The sequence below is a fragment of the Hyla sarda genome, chromosome 1, assembly GCF_029499605.1.
Source record: "Hyla sarda isolate aHylSar1 chromosome 1, aHylSar1.hap1, whole genome shotgun sequence".
NCBI classification, from domain to species: domain Eukaryota; kingdom Metazoa; phylum Chordata; class Amphibia; order Anura; family Hylidae; genus Hyla; species Hyla sarda.
Window position 1 is genome coordinate 215476970 of NC_079189.1, and position 23374 is coordinate 215500343.

At 41.2% G+C, this 23374-nt stretch overlaps 1 protein-coding gene across 1 annotated transcript; it reads left to right on the top strand.

Annotated features, from left to right (window-relative positions):
- The first annotated feature begins 25 nt into the window (after positions 1–25).
- JCHAIN (joining chain of multimeric IgA and IgM) lies at positions 26–19950 on the top strand. Its single transcript, XM_056551899.1, has 4 exons — positions 26–177; positions 7152–7281; positions 13527–13607; positions 19552–19950. The coding sequence occupies exons 1-4, from the start codon at positions 117–119 to the stop codon at positions 19751–19753; spliced, it is 474 nt and encodes a 157-aa protein (XP_056407874.1). The 5' UTR covers positions 26–116; the 3' UTR covers positions 19754–19950.
- Positions 19951–23374: the final 3424 nt, after the last annotated feature.

Below are 23374 nucleotides of genomic sequence, written 5' to 3' on the forward strand. Positions count from 1 at the left end.
TCAAAACTGAAACAAAGTGAAACTATCTGCTACTTAAAAATAACGTCTAAGTGCCCTTCACCCCATTTCTTATAGTGCGATTTCTCTTGGACATTTCCATTAGAAGAAAAGAGAGAATGGAGAAGTTCACTGTATTACAAGCAGCAGTTTTACTTTTCTTTGCTGTATATGTAACAGGTAGGTAAAGCATATATCTGTATTATTTCTCTATTAAGGAATTAAGCAATTTTTATGTTTAGGCACTGCATATCAATAAATGGGTATATTCACACATGCCAGATTTGTTGTAGAAATTTCTGCAACTGAAAAAATGTATTCCGTGTACCTGAATGGGGTTGTTTCTGCAACACGCGTGTTGATTCCTAGAGCCCATTTGCAACAAATCTGCCACCTGTGAAAATACCCCAAAGTATAGTTTTTTTCTTTATTTTATCTGGTAATACCTTAGCTATTTCATTACATAGTACATATGTTATTTGTCATGATACATCACAAAATTAGGCTAGGTTGCTTAATGTGTTTATATATTTGTTACGTATACTGGTAAACAAATTACTGTTAATATAAAACAAAATTTTGACATCCTAAATAAGTGTTACGTTTAGATCAATATTTAAGGCTGCATCCACTGCATTTTATTCTTTTTTTTAACAAGTAACATAGAATATGCCTAACATTAGAGGTTGAAGAGTGAGGCTAAGTTTCTACTTGTTTTTTTGTGCTGCGTTTTTTGGGTAGGAAAAAAACGCATGAAAAAACCCTAGTGCAATTTCCTGCGTCTGGCGTTTTTTCTGTTTCTTCTTGCGTTTTTTCATTTGTGTGGAAATTGCACCTTGGCAGGTTTTTTTGTTACCCAAAATTTGTTGGGTACCAAAAAAAATAAAATAAAAGATGCAGCAGTGATGAAAACATTTTATTAAACGAAATGTATATATTTTATAACGCAATTTTTATTATTTTTTAATAAAGTATGTGTGTTTCACTTTTTTTTCTCAATTTTTACACTTTTTAGGTAGTAGTACTACTACTCCCAGCATGGAACAGACTGTTCCATGATGAGAGTAGTAGTACCTGTAATAAAGACATATCGCCCCGGGTGTCAGTCCTGACACCTGATGCGATCGTCCATAATATAGCAGAGATGCAGAACGGCTCTATACAGTGCTCGCATCTCTGCCGGCCAGTGATGTGATTTGAACATCACTCATTCATATTTTCTGCCCAGAGTGGTGATTGGCCGGATGGTTGCAGCCAATCACAGCTCTCAGAGGGAAATATGAATGAGTGAGTGGCCGGCCGGAGTACAGAGCAGAGATGCGAGCGCTGTATACAGCTGCTCTGCATTTCTGCTATAGACAGGACGATCGCAGCGGATGTCAGTAATGATACCCGCTGTGATCTTTTCTTAACTGCAAGTACTACTACTCCCAACATGGAGCACACTCTGCTCCATGCTGGGAGCTGTAGTACCTGCATTAATAGACAGATCACAGCGAGTGTAACTTCTGACACCCGCTGCGATCTGTCTATTAATGCAGGTACTACAGCTCCGAGCATGAAGCAGAGTGTGCTCCATGTTGGGAGGAGTAGAACCTGCAGTTAAGGAAAGATCACAGCGGATGTCACTGCTGACACCCACTGTGATCCTCCCATATAATGTATAGATGCAGCAGGCACTCTTCTATGGTCCCCTGCACGGCCGTATATATACACATATTCCTATTTCCCACAGAGAGCTGTGATTGGCTGGAACCATCTGGCCAATCACAGCTCTCTGCGGAAATTATGAATAGGTGCATATATATATACGTCAGTGCAGGGGACAAAAGAGCGGTTGGCCACATCTATAAATTATACAGGAGGATCGCAGCAGGCGATCTGTCTATTAGTACAGGTACTACTACTCCCATCATGGAACAGTGTGTTCCATGCTGGGAGTAGTAGTACTACCTAAAAAATGAAAAAATTAAATAAAGAAAAAAGTTAAAAACATACACACACTACATTTTTATTATTGTCGGCTACATTTTTAGGTCCCCACCCGCCCACATAAATTGATCCCTCTTTAAAAATTAATAAAAATTTTGTTATAAAAAAGATACATTTCATAAGATACAATTTTTCTTCACTACTGTATCTTTTTTAAAATGTTTTAATGGTACCCTATGAAATTTTATTAAAAAAAAGGGTATCGCTAAAGTCCAAAAAAGAATAAAAACCGCCTGCAAAAACGCCAAAGTTAAAACCCACATAGACTTCTATGGGAGAAAAATGCCATGATTTTGACAAAAAAATCGCCAGTGGCTCAACATGCTGAGATTAACAAGGATCTGAAAAACGCCAAAAAAGAGTGAAAAAACGCCAAAAGGATTTAAAAAAAAAACCCGCCAAAGTGAAAAACGCCAAGTGGATTAAGAATTTAGCGATTTCTCATTGATTTACAGCTAACATCTGGCCGTAGCGTTTTTTGGGCAAAAAAACGGCATGCGGCAGAACTGGCGTTTTTCTTGGTGTTTCACCCCCCCCCCCCCCAAAAAAAAAAGAAACAAGTAGAAACTTAGCCTTAAGGTGGCTGCACCACTATTGATCAGAAACTATAATGAAATTTCAACACAGCTTCCACAGCTACTCTTTCATCAGTACCTATGCGATTGGACTGTTTTTTTCCCCTACCATACCTTTTAAAGGGGTACTCCACCCCTAGACATCTTATCCCCTATCCAAAGGATAGGGCATAAGATGTCTGATCGCCGGGGTCCCGCCACTGGGGACCCCCACATTCTACCATGCGGCACCCACCTGTAATGGCTTCCGGAACTTATGGAGGCCCTTAGGCTAATACCAACCCGACAACGGGAATGGAAGATCGTGACGTCACGACTCCGCCACTGTGTGACATCACACCCTGCCCCCTCAATGCAAGTCTATGGGAGGGGGCATAACAGCTGTTTCCATTCACAAATTCACACTTCGAAATTTGTGAAGCAGAATTTGTGAATGGAAAATCCGCTTGAAAATTTCTGCCTGAAGAATGGTGTTGCTCATTCTTCAGGCGGAAATACTCACGGAAAACATTGCAGTCTATTGGAGACTACAGTGTCCGCACGGTCCTAGCGCTAACTGATTCAGTCAGCGCTGGCCAGGCGGAAACTTTGTGCCTGGAGATTCCTTCCTTTATGTGTCCAATTCCTTTTGAATACACTTGGCTTTAGCTCAAAAACTGCAGTTGTAGTATTCCAAAAACTGCCAGAAAAAAAAACTTTTTTCTTTTAAATCAACTGGTGGCAGAAAGTTAAACATATTTGTAAATTACTTCTATTAAAAAATCTTAATCCTTCCAGTACTTATTAGCTGCTGAATGCTACAGAGGAAATTCCTTTCTTTTTGGAACACTGATGACATCACGAGTACAGTGCTCTCTGCTGACAGCTCTGTCCATTTTAGCAACCATGCATAGCAGATGCATAGCAGATGCATAGCAGATGCATAGCAGATGCATAGCAGATGCATAGCAGATGCATAGCAGATGTATGCTATGGGCAGCATGGTGGCTCAGTGGTTAGCACTGCTGCCTTGCAGTGCTGGGGACTTGGATTCAAATCCCACTAAGGACAACAATAAATAAAGCGTTATTATTATTATAATAACGTCAGCAGAGAGAACTGTGCTCGTGATGTCATCAGAGAGAATTCCAAAAAGAAAAGAATTTCCTCTGTAGTATTCATCAGCTAATAAGTACAGGAAGGATTAAGATTTTTTAATAGAAGTAATTTACAAATATGTTTAACTTTCTGCCACCAGTTGAGTTAAAAGAAAAAAGGTTTTCACCGGAGTACCCCTTTAAAGACATATAACTTTTATATTTTTCCATACACAAAATCATATGAAGGTTTATTTTTTTGCTGGACCAATTGAATTTTTCAATGTTATCTTTATTCTGTGGGTCAATACGCCTAAAACAATACCCATATTTACAGATCTTTCTATTAGGCTTGGTTCACACTGCGGAATCTTTCTGCCCGGAGATTCCGAGTGCAGTCATCGCCGACTGAATCCGTCAGCACTAGGACCGCGCAGACACTGCAGTCTCCAATAGACTGCAATGTGTTTCGTGAGTATTTCCACCTGACGAATGAGCAACACCATTCTTCAGGCGGAAATTTCCAAGCGGATTCTCCGTTCACAAATTCCACTTCACAAATTCCAAAGTGTGAATTTGTGAACGGAAACCCATTTACTATACAGTACATTTTAGTTAGCAGAATTTCTGCCTGCAATTTTAAAGCAGAATTGCAGGCGGAAATTCCGTAGTGTGAACCTAGCCTTATTGTACTACTTTTTTTTTTAACAATAAGTATGATTGATTTCTTTTTTATAATTTATTTATTGTTTGACCAAAAATTAACAATTCTGTTTGTCATTTTTCTTCCTTTATGCCGTTTACAATACAGGATATATTATGTTATATTCTAATAGATTAAACAATTCCACATGCCACCATACCAAACATGTTTATTGTTATATTTTTTTACTGCACACTGAGGCACAGACTGCCACATCTTACATGTAGGACACGTGTCATCAAATATACGCATTAAATATTTTATGGCAGGCAAGAAAGAATTCATGTTACAAAGTATTACTATTTCTCAATCAGCTGAGCACCATATGGCTAGACTCCACTGAGATTTTTTCCCTGCGATTTTTGTTGCCTAAAAACGCCAGAAAAAACGCCAGAAAAACTGCCACAGTTTTCCCCTGCGTTTTGGCATTTTTTCTGGCATTTTTACCTTTGTGTGGAATTTGTGTTTTTTTGGCCCCTTTTGCGTTTTTTTTTACAAAATAGTTTGGTACAAAAAAAAAGGATGCAGTAGGGATGTGAAAATGTATTTAACTAAATGTTTTTTTTTATAAAAAAAAGTTTTAATACATTTTTTTATAAAGTGTGTGTGTGTGTTTAACTTTTTTTTCTCTTTTTTTAAAAACTTTTTTATGTAGTACTACTACTCCCAGCATGGAACACACTGTTCCATGCTGGGAGTAGTAGTACCTGTACTATAGACATTTCGCCACGGGTGTCAGTCCGACACCCGATGCGATCGTCCATTATATAGCAGAGAAGCGGAGCGGCTCTATACTGCGCTCACTCTGCTCTCTCTGCTCTGTACTCTGAGTGATGTTCTATTGATATTTCCCACCCAGAGCTGTGATTGGCCGGATGGTTGCAGCCAATCACAGCTCTGAGCAAAATATGAATGAATGAGTGGCCGGCCCGGAGTATAGTACAGAGCAGGGATGCGAGCTATAGACAGGATGGTCACAGCGGGTGTCAGTAGTGACACCCGCTGTGATGTGTCCTTTAGTAGGCACTACTACTCCCAACATGGAGCACACTCTGCTCCATGCTGGGAGTTGTAGTACCTGCTTTAATAGGCAGATCGCAGAGAGTGTAATTTCTGACACTCGCTGCGATCTGTCTATTAATGCAGGTACTACAGCTCCCAGCATGGGGCAGAGTGTACTCCATGTTGGGAGTAGTAGTACTTGTAGTTAAGGAAAGATCACTGCGGGTATCACTCCTGACACCCACTGTGATGCTCCTGTATAATGTATGGATGCAGCGGTCCCCTGCACGCCGTATATATACACATTCTGATTTCTCACAGAGAGCTGGAACCATCTGACCAATCACAGCTCTCTGCGGGAAATATGAATATGTGTATATATATATACGTCAGTGCAGGGGACCAGAGAAGAGCGGCCGTCGCATCTATACATTATACAAGAGGATCGCAATGGGCGATCTGTCAATAAGTACAGGTAACTACTACCCCCATCATGGAACAGTGTGTTCCATGCTGGGAGTAATAGTACTACCTAAAAAATAAAAAATAAAATGAAAGTGAAAAACACACACACACTACATTTTTATTATTGTCGGCTACATTTTTAGTGCTTTACCCGCTCACATAAATTGATCCCTGTTTAAAACTTATTAAACATTTCGTAATAAAAAAGATACATTTCGTTAGATACAATTTTTTCCATCACTACTGTATCTTTTTTATTATTTTTTTTATGGTACCCTATGAAATTTTAATAAAAAAGGTATCTCCATAATTTTTTTGGATCGCTAAATAAAAACCAAAAACGCTAAAAACGCTAAATTTAAAACCAACATGGCATTTTTCTTGGCGTTTTTGCTCTCCCATAGACTTCTATGGGATGAAAACACCACGATTTCAAGGCGAAAAATGCCAAACTAGGTTTTGTCGGGCGTTTTGAAAATCCAGCCTCTGAGCCCAAAATTGCTGAAAAACGGCAAAAGGATTAAAAAAAACGCCAAGTGAATCTGGCATTTTGCAGTTTACTATTGACTTGCAGCTAACATCTGGACGCAGCGTTTTTTCACAGAAAAAATGCTGTGCGGGAAAGTTGGCGTTTTTGCAAGAAAAAACCTCAGTGGAGTTCCAGCCTATTGCATTTAATTAAAGGGGTACTCCGGTGAAAACCTTTTTTCTTTTAAATCAACTGGTGGCAGAAAGTTAAACATATTTGTAAATTACTTCTATTAAAAAATCTTAATCCTTCCTGTACTTATTAGCTGCTGAATACTACAGAGGAAATTCTTTTCTTTTTGGAATGCTCTCTGATGACATCACAAGCACAGTTCTCTCTGCTGACGTTATTATAATAATAATAATAATGCTTTATTTATTGTTGTCCTTAGGGGGATTAGAGCCCAAGTCCCCAGCGCTGCAAGGCAGCAGTGCTAACCACTGAGCCACCATGCTGCCCTTAGCATACATCTGCTATGCATCTGCTATGCATCTGCTATGCATGGTTGCTAAAATGGACAGAGATGTCAGCAGAGAGCACTGTACTCGTGATGTCATCAGTGTTCCAAAAAGAAAGGAATTTCTTCTATAGCATTCAGCAGCTAATAAGTACTGGAAGGATAAAGATTTTTTAATAGAAGTAATTTACAAATATGTTTAACTTTCTGCCACCAGTTGATTTAAAAGAAAAAAGGTTTTCACCGGAGTACCCCTTTAATTTAGACAATTTAGACTTTGGAGCTGCTTTTTCACCTTTCTGTTCTTTTCAATAAGCAATAAAAAAAACTAAAAATATTAAGCAATTTATTTCAGGTCAATACTATGGTGGCCAGAAGCATGTTTTGGTGGACAACAAGTGCAAGTGTGTCAAGGTGACCTCTAGATTCATCCCATCAAAAGACGACCCAAACATAGAGATTTTAGAAAGAAATATTGAAATAACGTGAGTGTAAATAAAAGAAAATCTTACTTTCCTGGAAACGGTCGTAAGTAGAAAAAGTTTTGACCCATAGCAAACTTCTTTTAAAGAAACATCTACACTTACTTACATGATGCATACTTATCATAACTAGTACTACAGAATCTTCAGCTTTTTTCCAGCACAGCTGCATTCATGCATTTAAGTACTGTAACTGGGTCATGTTATCACCAGCCTGACCCACAGAAAATCACTATGTTTTATGTGCCAAAGTAAGCGGTTTTCCTGGCAGCCTAAGGAGATGACCAGATGCAGGGGACAAACTATATCCCCTCTGTCTAATGTGCTAAAAGCTTGAAGGAAAATGTAGGCAGCATTTTAGGCTAAGTTTCTACTTGGTTTCTTTTCTAGCAGTTTTTGGAGATCTGCCACTGCAGTTTTGAGCCAAAGTCAGAAGTGGATCCATAAGGAAGGAGAAGTGTAAGTACTTCCATGATATTCTCCATTCCTTTTGAATACACTTCTGGCTTTGGCTCAAAAACTGCAGCGTCAGTATTCCAAAAACTGCCAGAAAAAAACAAGTGGAAACGTAGCCTAAAGGAAATCCTGAGAGTAATGAAACACGAATCAACATAGCTAAAAGCCCATGTCTGTCACATCAGCTTAAAAAAATGCACAAGAACCTCTACACTATTCTGCAATGATCGCCTATGCTACACTTCATAGGCACACAATTCCCAAAGTGCTTCTTGAAAAAAGTTATCCAGGAATTGAACAACAGAACTAACTTCTAAAAACAGCTCCACATCTGTCCTCAGGTTGTGGGTGGTATTACAACTTGGCTCCATTCACGTCAAAGGCACTGAACTGCAGTATAACACACAACTTAAGGACAAGAGTGGTGCTGTTTTTGAAAATAATCAGCTGTGTTTCTAATATTGAATAATCCCATTCCCTTTCCACATTATTAGCATGTACTAAATCCACTAAACAGCTGAGTTTACTTTAACCTTACAGGCTTAGGAATTCCACATATATAAACAGTTAAAGGGGCACTCATCCCCTAGACATCTTATCCCCTATCCAAAGAATAGGGGATAAGATGTCTGATCGCGAGGGTCCTGCCGCTGGGGACCCCCGCAATCTCTCATGCAGCACTCACATGTCTCAGCTGCATGCATCGCTGGAGGCTCCGTGTCTGAAGCCTCACGACCATGGGGCCGGAGTATAGGGATATCACGACTCTGCCCCCTTGTGACGTCACGAGCGTCACAAATGGGCGGAGTCGTGACATCACGATACCCTGGCCCCATGGTCGTGAGGCTTCAGACACGGAGCCTCCAGCGATGCATGCAGCTGAGACATGTGAGTGCTGCATGAGAGATTGCGGGGGTCCCCAGCGGCAGGACCCTCGCGATCAGACATCTTATCCCCTATCCTTTGGATAGGGGATAAGATGTCTTAGGGCTGGAGTACCCCTTTAAGCACTGAAGGCATATTGGTATAATTTTGGTTGTTAACAACGGCAGAGGGATTGGAGGCCAGGATCAAAGATATCTCCTATTTCAGCCTCTGCCAGTGGGTGTCAGATATATAACACAGCTGGCACCTGCCATGGAGCAAGATAAGCCTGTTTAGTTGCTTCAAACATCTTTCCCTGACACCTTGGCATACATATACGTCAAATTTTGGTACCTTCGACACCTTTGCAAATGTCTTTGATTGGAGCATTTTGCTAAATAAAACATATGCGCAATTGGTTTTAAAAAAAGTTTGGTCTTTTTGTCTCCTATAGCTTGTATGGCTATATGTACACATTTTGATCCTTAAAAAAAAAAAAAAATTTTAACAAATTATTTTTGGGGTTCTGGCAGCTTTTCACCCTGTCTAAAACTGATCCATTTTCATTAGCCATTAGCAAAAAAAAAATTGCACTATATTTAGCTATTTTCCATTATTTTGAGCCATGAATGGCAACTTTATGGCTAACAAAAATGGACCAAACTATTGTGTGTGAATATAATATAGCTATAACCAAAAAATCAGCAATTTGTGAATGCAATCACAAAAAAATGGTAAATTTTATGTTTCATGTCTCAATAAATGGTCAAAAAGAAAACCTAGTAAGTATATAGCCTTACAATACAATTGAAGTTACTTGATGCCATTCAGTGCCCATTCCCTCACATGATGACTTAGTCTGCAGCCTCTCTCTGCTCTTAATGGGATCAGATGGCCTCTTAAATCCTGCAGAGGCCTTTTTAAACAAAAAAAATTTGATTGGTTGCTATGGGCAACTGGTTAACTTTTCCTCTGCATAGGTTTTGATAAATCTCCCTTCATTTTTATTTTATTGTAAAGTTGTCAGCTTAGAGCAGAGAGAGAGGAGCTGCAAACTGCAAATAAATAGATAAGTTCACACAATGGAATGTCCGCCTGGAAATTTACTGAGCAGACATTCCGCAGGTGCTGTCGCTTGGACTGGCCGGAAAAGCGCCATCTCCATAGACGGCAGTGCATTTCCGAACTGATTAATATGTCAATTCTTTCTGCAGATTCTGAAATACAAATTTCTGCAGCAGAAATCAGAAATGTTATCACTGGAATTCCGCCATATGAATGGTGCAGCAGAATCCTGTTGAAAACAATATGATTTTACTGCTACTGCATTTCTGTGCAAAATTTTTCTGCTCAGAGAACTTGTTTGATTTAGGCTAGGTTTCCACTTGGTCTTTTTTTTAGCAAAAACGCCAATAAAAATGCCCATTCTGCCGCATGGCGTTTTTTTTTTTTTTTTTTTTGTGGCCAGATGTTAGCCGCAAGTCAATGGGAAACTGCAAAATGCCATATCCGCTTAGCGTTTTTCAGTTTGGCATTTTTTAAAATCCTTTTGGCGTTTCTCTGCTATTTTGGGCTCCTTGGCAGTTTTTCAAAAATGACCTCTTGTTGAGACTTTGGCGTTTTTATGGGAAAATCTTGGCATTTTCCTCCTGTAAAAGTCTATGGGAGTGAAAAAAAAACAAGAAAAACACCATGTGGGTTTTAACTTTGGTGTTTTTGCAGGCAGTTTTTATTCTTTTTTGGACTTTAGCGATCCAAAAAAAATTATGGAGATACCTTTTTTATTCAAATTTCGTAGGATACCATTAAAAAAAATAAATAAATAAAAAGATACAGTAGTGATGGAAAAATTGTATTTAAAGAAATTTATCTTTTTAATGAATTTTTAAACAGGGATCAATTTATGTGGGCGGGTAGGGCACTAAAAATGTAGCCCACAATAATAAAAATGTGTGTGTGTTTTTCACTTTTTGTTTAATTTTTTTTAGGTAGTACTACTATTCCTAGCATGGAACACACTGTTTTATGATGATGGTAGTAGTAGTAGCTGTACTAATTGACAAATCGCCTGTGTCACTTCTGACACTCGTTGCGATCCTCCTATATAATGTATAGATGTGGCCGGTCGCTTCTATGGTCCCCTGCACTGCCGTATATATACACCTATTCATAATTCCCACAGAGAGCTGTGAGTGGCCAGATGGTTCCAGCCAATCACAATTCTCTATGGGAAATATGAATAGGTGTGTATATATATGTCAGTGCAGGGGACCATAGAAGAGTGGCCGGCCTATACATTATACAGGAGGATCACAGTGGGTGTCAGGAGTGACACTCGCTGCGATCTGTCTTTTAATGCAGGTACTACAGCTCCCAGCATGGAGCAGAGTGTGCTCCATGTTGGGAGCAGTAGTGCCTGCAGTTAAGGACAGATCACAGCGTGTGTCACTCCTGACACCCACTGCGATCATCCTTCATCCCTGAGATGCAGAGTGGCTTTCTCCTGTGCTCGCATCTCTGCTCTGTACTCCGACCGGCCACTCACCATTCATATTTCCCTCTGAGAACGGGAATTGGCTGCCACCATCTGGCCAATGGAAAATATGAATGAGTGATGTGAATTTCTATTCACATCACTGGCCGGCCCGGAGTATAGTGCAGAGATGCGAGCGCTGTATAGAGCTGCTCAGCATCTCTTCTATATTTTGCACAATCGCATCGGGTGTCAGGAGTGACACCCAAGGTGATCTGTCTATTAGTACAGGAACTACTACTCCCATTATGGAACAGTTTGTTCCATGCTGGGAGTAGTAGTACTACCTAAAAAATATAAAAAAATTAAGAAAACCAAAAGTGAAAAACACACACTACATTTTTATTATTGTTGGCTACATAAATTGATCCCTGTTTAAAAATTTATAAAAATTTTATTATAAAAAATTTTGAAAAAAATGCCAAAGGGTTCAAGAAATGCAAAAATGCCAGAAAAACCTGAAAAACGCAGATAAACTCTGTGGCAAGTGGAAACCTAGCCTCAATATGCACCAAATGGCATCCAGCAGTTGCATTTAATTGTAAGACATTTGTGCTAAAGAAGACAAAAGATTGAACATTTTTTTTTAGTAAAACCAGTAGCAAATAAGTTTTAATAAATAAAATCCATATGATGCAACAAAAATGTCTGCTAAGGTGTCCATAGCCTTTGTGTTGCAAACTTTAATGATTGGATTCTACTCCAAATGCCTGCAGTTCCTAAATGGGCACATGAAGAGTGTGGAAACTGATTGGACTGTTTAAAGAGATGTGCATTGTAACATTCACGTTTCAGAAGACAGGAACTCCGGTGGATGTGGATCCACAGGATCTGTGTGGCAGATGACTCGGACCGTACTAGGGATCGGAGTCTAAGGTGCCGCTGCTTTTCACCAGAGCCCGCCGCAAAGCTGGATGGACTTGCTGCGGCTGACGGCACCCAGGTCGCTACCCCTGGCACGGCTCGACCACACAGGTGGCTGAAGAGATGTGAGGCACAGGAGGGATAAGGCAGCTCATAGTCAGGATAGCAGAAGGTCAAGGCAGGCGGCAAAGTAGCGTAGTCAGGACGTAGCAGGAGGTCAGTAGGCTGGCGGCAGAGGAGCAAGGTCAAGTTACAGAGCAAACCATCCGACACAGTAAGGCAACTCTCAGGAATGCTTTCTCTCAGGCACAAGGTACAAAAATCCACCAGGGAAGTGAGGAGGGACTTATCAATGAGCCACAGGTGAATTACACTAATGAGCACACTGGCTCTTTAAATCTTAAAGCTCCGGTGCAGAGAGATAGAGGCTGGGGCAGGAGAAGCACCAGGTGAGTAACGGACTGGGGCTCGCATGTGGGCGCATCCCGCGATCCAAGTCCCAGCAACGCCAGCAGCAGTAGGTAACGGGACCATGCACTCACGGCCAGCGTGTGCGGCTGGAGCGCATAACGTACCATGCATGCCCTATGTACATGTAAAAAAAATAACACAATGCAAAGTCTAAGTATAGGTGCCTTAAAATTGTTATATAGGGAATGCAAGCATGAACAAAAACAGGCATGTCCATAATTTGTGGAGGTTATGGAACACAAACCAGTCTTCTGTATTTAATACCAGTAAGTACTTCAACAACCATATCATTTTCTACATCAGATCAAGGTTTTTGCAGGGAACTAAGACACCATTGAGAGATAATTAGCTGTTCTCTATTCATTAACACAGTGGTTAAAGGGATGTTCTCATCTGTCTTTTTCAGCTCATAGCAGAGCTCCTCCTATCTCTCCCTACTTCTTACTGTAATTTACACCATTTTATGAAAGCTACTGGCACTTTGCATGACTCACTGATGCAGTACAGCATGCACACAAGCAGAAGAGCCTGTGTCAGTAATTATAGGGGAGATTTATCATAACTTGTGCTCAGGAAGAGTGGTGCAGTTTTCCGTAGCAACCAATCAGATTGCTTCTTTCTTTTTAAAAAAGACATGTGAAACAATAAAAGAAGCAATCTGATTGGTTGCTATGGGCAACTGCTTTACTTTTCATCTACACAAGTTTTGATAAATCTCCCCATATCTATACATGACAATAAGGTTTCTGTGCAGAGAGAGTGTTACCTAAGCAGCAGCAGCGTCAGCTTCAGAGTAAAGAAAAGTGGTCTGTAGCTTTGACAACAAACAAGAGGCAGAGAAATGCAGCTGTAACATTAGAAGAAGGCAAGTTTGAAAATTATATAAATCTTTACAAAAGTGTACCATTTAACATCCCTACATTTTAAACACTGATTATGGAGATGGAAATATCCCATTAATATTGAGATATAGGGCCAATTAACTTTTACTGCATGACACACAAACAATTATATTTTATTATATGGAAATGTAACCTTTTTTTCTGCTATTTGCTTATAGGATTCCACTGAAGAGTAGAATGAACATTTCAGATCCAACGTCTCCATTGAGAACAAACTTTGTTTATGATCTTTCAAAACTGTAAGCTATAATATTTCCTATACTAGCTGTGTGCAATACTGATTCTGAATGTCGTTTGGTATTTCCTAGTATTGTCCCAAGGTGTACTATTAACCCGTTAAGGACCCAGGGCATACAGGTACGCCCTGACATCCTGGGACTTAAGGACCCAGGGCTTACCTGTACGTCCATGAAAATTCGCCTGGCGGGGACCGGACCGGGATGCTTGCTGAAATCATTCAGCAGGCACCCCGTTGTCACGATTCGGCTGGCTGGAGGTGGATCCTCTGTGCCAGAGAGGGATTGGCGTGGACCGTGTTGGTGGACCGGTTCTAAGTTGCTACTGGTATTCACCAGAGCCCACCGCAAAGCGGGATGGTCTTGCAGCGGCGGTAGCAACCAGGTCGTATCCACCAGCAACGGCTCAACCTCTCTGACTGCTGAAGATAGGCGCGGTACAAGGGAGTAGACAAGAGCAAGGTCGGACGTAGCAGAAGGTCAGGGCAGGCAGCAAGGATTGTAGTCAGGGGCAACGGCAGGAGGTCTGGAACACAGGCTAGGAACACACAAGGGAACGCTTTCACTGGCACAATGGCAACAAGATCCGGCGAGGGAGTGCAGGGGAAGTAAGGTATAAGTTGGGAGTGCACAGGTGATAACACTGATTAGGCCTGCTGCACCAATCAGTGGCGCAGAGGCTCTTTAAATTGCAGAGACCCGGCGCGCGCGCGCCCTTAGGAGCGGGACCGCGCGCGCTGGGACAAGACAGACGGGGAACGGGTCAAGTACGGGAGCCGGAACGCGCATCGTGAGCGGGCGCCTCCCGCGTCGTGAATCGCATCCCGGCTGGGAGAGATATTGCAGCGCACCCGGTCAGCAGGTCTGACCGGGGCGCTGCGAATGAGAGGATGCTGCGAGCGCTCCGGGGAGGAGCGGGGACCCGGAGCGCTTGGCGTAACACCCGTGCTAACCCCTGGGGGATCCTGAGACCAATTCAGGCACCCCATGCTAAACCATTCAGATCGTCGATTTGCGGGGATTCCGGGTCAATCAGGTCCACGGTGACCTGGAAAAAAAAAGTGATAGGTGCCATGTCAGACAGCACCTATCACCCTTTAGCAGCAGGAGTGAGGTGGCACTGGTGCCACCTCACGATCATCCTGATTCAGGACGCCTGCTGTGGGGGTGTCCCTAACGGCACCCGCTCCGCCCCTACTCTGCAGGGTGATAGCAGGTGCCAGGAGTATGTACCTGAAGTTGGGGCCCCCGATCCCCATCATCGGCGGTGGGATTGGGGCACCGGGAGCGAAGACAGCGGTGGCAGGAGTCAGGATCCGGCGTGTGCAGCAGCAGTAGGTAAGGCTGGTCTCCTGCTGCTGCTTAGCAATAACTCCCAGCATGCACAAAAGGGCATGATGGGAGTTGTTGTTATACAACAGCAGAAGGCACAACGACAACTCCCAGCATGTCCTTTGGTAGTTTGTGCATGCTGGGGGGTGGAGTTATGCAACAGCTGGAGGCACATTTTTTGCATAACTACAACCCCCAGCATGCACAAACTACCAAAGGGCATGCTGGGAGTTGCAGTAGTGTGCCTCCAGCTGTTGCATAACTACAACCCCCAGCATGCATGGGCAGCCAAATAGCATGCTGGGAGTGTAAGTAGTATGCCTCTAGCTGTTGCATAACTACAAGTCCCAGCATGCCTTTTGGCTGTCCGTGCATGCCTGGGGTTATAGCTTTTGCAACATCTGAAGGCACACTGGTTGCAAAAGACTGAGTTTGTTACCTAACTAAGTGTTTAACAACCAGTGTGCCTCCAGCTGTTGCAAACTACAACTCCCAGCATGCACTGACAGCCAAAGAGCATGCTGGAAGTTGTAGTTTTGCAACAGCTGGAGGTTTGCCCCTTCCCCTCCCCCCATGTGAATGTACAGGGTACATTCACACGGGCGGGGTTTTACAGTGAGTTTCTAGCTGCAAGTCTGAGATGCAGCAAATTTTCTACTGCAGCTCAAATTCCCAGCGCCCCCCAATAACAATGAAGACTGTCTGGTACGCACTGTTTCCAAAACGGAGCCTCTAGCTGTTGCAATACAACAACTCCCAGTATTGCCGGACAGCCATTGACTTTCCAGACATGCAGGGAGTTTTGCAACAGCTGGAGGCACCTTGTTTGGGAAACACTGCCGTAGGGTAATTTTGGTATCAGAGGCAAGTCTAATTCTTGCATTCGGGTCTGTCCCTATGCAAATCTCTAATTTAGGCTTCAAATGCGCATGGCACTCTCTCTCTTCGGAGCCCTGTCAGATTTCAAGGCAACAGTTAAGGGCCACATATGGGGTATTTCCGTACTCGGGAGAAATTGCCTAACAAATTTTGGGGGGCTTTTTCTCTTTTCACCCCTTATAAACAGGTAAAGTTGGGGTCTACTCCAGCCTGTTATTGTAAAAGAATTCAATTTTTTACACTAACATGCTGGTGTTGCCCCATACTTTTCATTTTCACAAGAGGTAAAAGGAAAAAAAGAACCCCACAATTTGTAACAAAATTTCTCCTAAGTACGGAAATACCCAACATGTGGACGAAAAATGCTATGCGGGCACACAACAAGGCACAGGAGTGAGAACGCCATGTACATTTGAGGTACTTTGCACAGGGGTGGCTGATCTTACAGCCATAACAGATCTGACATAAACGCAAAAAAAAACATGTGACCCCATTTTGGAAACTACACCCCTAACAGAACTTAACAAGGGGTATTGTGAGTCTTAAAACCTCACAGGGGTTTGAGGAATTTCCATTAAAGTTGAACGTGAAAATGAAATATATTTATTTTTTCACTAAAATGCTGGTGTTATCCCAAATTTTTCATTTTCACAAGGGGTAATAGGACCCCCCCCCAAATTTGTAACACCCTTCTTATGATTATATAAATACCCCATGTGTGGACGTAAAGTGCTCTGTGGCGCACTACAGTGCTCAGAAGAGAGAGCGCCATTGAGCTTCTGGAGAGAGAATGTGTCTGGAATTGAAATCCATGTGCGTTTACAAAGCCCCCATGGTTCCAGAACAGTGGACCCCCCACATGTGACTCCATTTTGAAAACTACATGCAGTGAGCATTTACGCCCCACAGGTGTCCGACAGATTTTTTGAACAATGGTCTATGAAAATGAAAAATGTAATTTTTCATTTGCACAGCCCACTGTTCCAAAGATCTGTCAAATGCCAGTGGGGTGTAAATGCTCACTGCACTCCTTATTAAATTCTGTCAGGGGTGTAGTTTCCAAAATTGGGTCACATGTTGGGGGGGGGGGGGTTTACTGTTTTGGTATCATGAGGGCTTTGTAAACGCACATGGCCCCCGACTTCCATTCCTAAAAAATTCTCTCTCCAAAAGCCCAATGGCACTCCTCTTCTGAGCATTGTAGTTCCCCCGCAGAGCACTTTACGTCCACATATGGGGTATTTGCAACATTTTGGGAGGATTTTTCTCCTGTTACCACTTGTGAAAATGAAAAATTTTGGGTAATTTTTCATTTTCACGTCCAAATTTAGTGGAAATTTGTCAAGCATCTGTGGGGTGTTAAGGCTCCCTGTACCCCTTGTTACGTTCCTTGAGGGGTGTTGAATCCCAAAAAGTGTTGGGATTTTTTTTGCTGTTCTGGCACCATAGGGGCTTCCTAAATGTGACATGCCCCCCAAAAACCTTTTTAGCAAAATTTGCTTTCCAAAATCCAAATGTGACTCCTTCTCTTCTGAGCATTGTAGTGCGCCTGCAGTGCACTTGACGTCCACACATGGGGTATTTCCATACTAAGAAGAGGTGGGGTTACAAATTTTTGGTGGCATTTTCTCCTATTACCCCATGTAAAAATGAAAAATCTGGGGAAAAAACTACATTCTAGTGAAAAAAAATTCATTTACAAATCCGATTTTAACGAAAAGTCGTCCAACACCTGTGGAGTTTTAAGGCTCACTGTACCCCTTGTTACATTCCTTGAGGGATGTAGTTTCAAAATTAGTATGCCATGTTTTTTTTTTTTTTTTTTTTTGCTGTTCTGGCACCATAAATGTGACATGCCCCCCAAAAACCATTAAAAATAAACTCACCCTCCAAAATCCCATTGTCACTCCTTCCCTTCTGAGAATTGTAGTGCACATGCAGAGCAGTTGAAATCCAGATATGAGGTATTTCCTTACATTAAATTTTAGGGGGATTTCTCTCCTTTTACCCCTTGTAAAAATTCAAACACTGGGTCTACAAGAACATGCCAGTGTAAAAAACGAAGATTTTGAATTTCTCCTTCACTTCGCTGCTATTCCTGTGAAACACCTAAAGGGTTAACACTCTTTCTGAATGTTATTTTGGATACTTTGAGGGGTGCAATTTTTATAATGGGGTCATTTATGGGGTATTTCTAATATGAAAGCCCTTCAAATCCACTTCAAAACTGAACTGGTCCCTGAAAAATTCTGATTTTAAAAATGTTGTGAAAAATTGGAAAATTGCTGCTGTATTTTGAAGCCCTCTGATGTCTTCCAAAAGAAAAAACATTTCAACTTTATGATGCAAACATAAAGTAGACATATTGTATATGTGAATCAATATATAATTTATTTGGGATGTCCATTTTCCTTAAAAGCAGAGAGGTTCAAAGTAAAAAAAAAAATCTAAATTTTAAAATTTTTAATCAAATTTTGGAATTTTTCACCAAGAAATGATGCAAGTATCGACAAAAATTTACCACTAACATAAAGTAGAATATGTCACGAAAAAACAATCTCTGAATCAGATTGAAAAGTAAAAGCATTCCAGAGTTATTAATGCCTAAAGTGACAGTGGTCAGATGTGCAAAAAATGCTCGGGTCCTTAAGGTGAAAATGGGCTCGGTTCTTAAAGGGGTACTCCGCCCCTTGACATCTTATCCCCTATCCAAAGAATAGGGGATAAGATGTCAGATCGCCGCGGTCCCGCTGCTGGGGATCCCCGCTGCGGCACCCCACTATCATTACAGCACAGAGCGAGTTTGCTCTGTGCGTAATGACGGGCGATACAGGGGACGGAGCAGTGTGACGTCATGGCTCCGCCCCTCATGACATCACGGCATCACCCCTTATTGCAAGTCTATGGCAGGGGGCTTGATGATCGCCACGCCCCCTTCCGTAGACTTGTATTGAAAGGGGCGGGCCATGACATCATGAGGGGCGGAGCTGTGACGTAATGATGCTCCGGCCCCTGTATTGCCTGTCATTACGTGCAGAGCGAACTCGCTCTGTGCTGTAATGATAGCGCAGTGCCGCAGCGGGGATCCCGGGGATCCCCAGCAGCGGGACCGCGGCGATCTGACATCTCATCCCCTATCCTTTGGATAGGGGATAAGATGTCTAGGGGCGGAGTACCCCTTTAAGGGGTTAAAGCACTTCATTTTAGGGAACCTATTTTTAAGGAAATTTCTGGGAGGAGGAAAAGAAATCCTTTTTCTCACACCTGGTGCTCTACTTTCACTATCATGACATGAAAATGCTTAAAGAGTACCTGTCACCAAATAAAGATTTTAATATAGTGTTCCTTGTGTAATTAGCAGACACTTTATGATTTATGGTGCTGTAAGTTCAGTTTAATATAATTGCAGAGAGTTTCACTGTTTTATTTGGTACAATACAACTGTCTGAATAAGACCTAAAGCTTAATTTAGATGTCCATGTCTTGCTTTATGTTTACTGTCAAAAACTTCTGATCCCGTTTTGGAACTAAGTACCGTATACAGAATTTACTCAGAGCTTAAACATAGCCATCTGAATAAAGGAGTAACCTGCACAGTGTAGACCCTTTTACTTTTTAGATAAGCTGTCTATGTGAATGAATTCTAAAGGGATAAAAACATTCAAGACCATAACTTAACCTTTAGTATTTGTGCTCTCATATTTTTCTGAATAATAATTGCATAATTTTTTTCCAGTTGCAAAAAATGTGACCCTGTGGAAATCGAAATTGGCGGTGAACCAGTTCTTGTTTCTCGGGATAGCTGCAGTAAATCTGAGGAGGATGTGTGCTACACTCTTGATAGAAACAAATGCTACACAAGTGAAGTTCCTTTCATGGTGGATGGAAAAAAGATAATGAAGAAAGTACCTATAAATCCTGAATCCTGTTATGAATAAATATATACATATTTGAAATATTGTTAACATTAGCCTCAGACAGGTAGCAAAACAATGTGTACAGGTTATATTTTGTTTATGCTTTTTCTATTGCTCTTATATGCTTTAGAGTATTGTACCTTTTTTAGCCTTGCCTTACTCACATTACAGCTACCCATATTTTATCTGCATATCAATAAAGGAATTGTGATAAAGCATTTTTTTTCCCTTTTTGTTTTTTTCAAATGTATAATATTTTAGGAACTATTTACATCACTCAAGGGACAACTTCTAAAAGGTGCCAAAACATATTAGACAAAATACGTTAAGAAAGAAGGATCGGCCATGTTGGATTTCAACTACCTGATTGTTGTTCTAGGAGAGATAAGCGGCCACCATTGCTGTCTGCCTACAGCTTTCCCCACCCTTCTTCAAATCTCCATAAGGGACATTGAATTTAAAAAAGGGAAATACTAACCAATTTAAATCCATGTTTGTATTTTGTTGTGCTGTTTGAAGTCTAGGTCTACGTCTAGGTCTATATTTTCTATTGGAAAGTCTCTCCAAAAATGTATGTACACAGATATCACCATTGGTATAATTTATTTATGGTAAATGTATATTATGGTAAATTTTTAATATAACAAAGGATAGGAGTCTGACTGCCAGGAAGGATTTAATTGATGATAATGTAAACATTTAGTTCACCGAAAATCCCAGAGTGTATTGTTCCATAACAATTTAATTACTATTCCATCCTATTTGGAAAACATTTCCAGAGAACTGACAGGCCATAAAATCATGTCCTTTTTAATACATATATATCATGGGGAATATATATCTGACTTTCATATAAAAATAAGACAAACACACAACATGGCATGAGCATTAAAGCTTTTGTTTAATAATGAATACAATTGTAATACACTGCAATGTTTGTGTTGCAAATTCCACACATTACCACAAGATGGAAGTAATTGACTTTTCCAAGAAAATGTTTCCTTCTTTAGCACGTTACAAAGCTATAGTGCTCTGAGATATTACTAACAGAAATACAAATGTAATGTAAAGAAATCTCATCAAAAGCATGGACTATGATCATCAAAGTCTTAAAAATCTTGACATTATCATTAATTAATGATATTTGAAAATTGAGCTTAAAAAGAAGTCATCCTAAGATATAAGAAAAAATCTTCACAATGTTTCATGCTGATAGCAGGGAACGTGTGACCATCTTTCATCAGATCAGCAGATGCACATGTATCTCTGGGTCCTTAAAGGGAATCTGTCAGCTCTATATACTGCTAAGAGAAGCAGAAACCAATGGATAGTCAGTGAAAAAAAGAAAACTGTACCTTTCCTGAAGTTTATGGTGGTTGATATACAGGACTCTTTACATTAGCCACCATCAGCTCCAGGAAAGGTAAGGTTTGATTTTTTTTTATACTGATAGCATCTCCTATCAGTACATAGAGCTGACTAATTCCTGGCAAGCTTCCTTGCTCTTGCAGGGTTCTGTGAGATAAGGGTGAACAAGAAAGCGTGCCAGGTTGACATTTGGCTGATAATTTTAACAGGCAATTTTATAAGTTTGGCAACCACCAGCTCATAGAAACATAGAATGTGTCAGCAGATAAGAACCAATTAGCCCATCTAGTCGGCCCAATATTCTAAATACCATTAGTAGTAATCCTTGTTGGGGAGGAAAATCAACAAAGGAGGAAGCTTTTGACTTCATATCCCATCCTCATATATTGTTGTCATATCCCAACCCCATATCCCGTCCTCATATCCAGTCCTCATATCCCGTCCTCATATCTCAACCTCATATTTCGACCTCGTATCCCAACCTCATATCCTGTCCTCATAGCCCAACCTCATATCCTGTCCTCATATCCCGACCTCATATTTCGACCTCATATCCCATCCTGGTATCCTGTCCTCATATCCCGTCCTCATATCCCGACCTCATAACCGGTCCTCATGTCCCGTCCTCATATCCCGTCCTCATATGTCATCCTCATATCCCATCCTCATATCCCATCCTCCTATCCCGTCCTACTATCTCGACCACATATCCCGACCTCATATCCCGTCCTCATAAACCGACCTCATAACCCGACCCCATATCCCGTCCTTATATCCTGCCATCATATCTCGTCCTCATATCCCGACCTCATATCCTGTCCTTATGTCCCGTCCTTATATCCTGTCCTGAGGTGGGACTGATTTGTGATGAAGATAGTGTAAGCTGAAAATAGAAGGGGACGTGGCTTTGTGTGACTGGGCGTGATTTGCAAGCCAGACCGATGCACAAAAAGGGTAGAGAATAAAAGGACAGGAGCTTACACAGTGGGTGTGTCTATGTGAGATGGGGTGTGGCATGCAAGCCGGACTGACACATTCACTAGGAGATTGTGGAGTAAGGTACCCCATATACTTGCATGGGACTCGAAACAAAAACCCATCTTTTATATAAGGGTGTAGGTAAGGGTTAATTTAACTATTATATATTTTTATTTGACATATAACTAATATGTGTACCAGGTATTATTGAAATATCCCCAGCCGTACGGAAGTTATGTGGGAACATACATTTCCCATTGATTTGCATGGGACTTGAAACAAAAACCCTGACTCTCACAAAATGGGGGTAGTTAAGGGTTAAATTGACTATCCTATATTTCAAGTGGACATATAAGTAACATGTGACCAAGTATTATGGAAATATCTCCAGCCGTTTGGAAGTTATGCAGTAACATATATTTCCCATTGACTTGTATGGGACTTTAAACAAAAACCTCGACCCTGGCAAATGGGGGTGAGTAAGGGTTAAATCACCTATCCTATGTTTGTTGTTGACATATAAGTAACATGTGGCCAAGTTTCATTGTCATTTTTTAAATATCTTTAGCTGTTTGGACATGACGCTGGAACATGCATACATACACAAACACACATGGAGTTTAAACATGCATGGGATATGCATAAGGCTATCCTTCATCTATTCATAGAAAACTCAATCACTGTATTTGCTGCGACCACTTCTGCAGGAAGGCTATTCCATGCATCCACTACTCTCTCAGTAAAGTAATACTTCCTGATATTACTGCATAAATCTTTGCTCCTCTAATTTAAAACTATGTCCTCTTGTTGTAGTTTTTCTTCTTTTAAATATCCTTTCCTCCTTTACCGTGTTGATTCCCTTTATGTATTTAAAAGTCTCTATCATATCCCCTCTGTCTCTTCTTTCTTCCAAGCTATACATGTTAAGGTCCTTTAACCTTTCCTGGTAAGTTTCATCCTGCAATCCATGTACTAGTTTAGTAGCTCTTCTCTGAACTCTCTCTAGAGTATCTATATCCTTCTGGAGATACGGCCTCTAGTACTGCTCACAATACTCCAAGTTAAGTCTCACCATTGTTCTGTACAGCGGCATGAGCACTTCTCTCTTTCTACTGCTTATACCTCTCCCTATACATCCAAGCATTCTTCTAGCATTTTCCGCTGCTCTATTACATTGTCTGCCTACATTTAACCTCTTCGAGGATGAAGGGCATACAGGTACGCCCTTGCTCCCTGGTACTTAAGGACCAAGGGCGTACCTGAAATCAATCAGCGGGCATCCTGTGAAAATGCCTG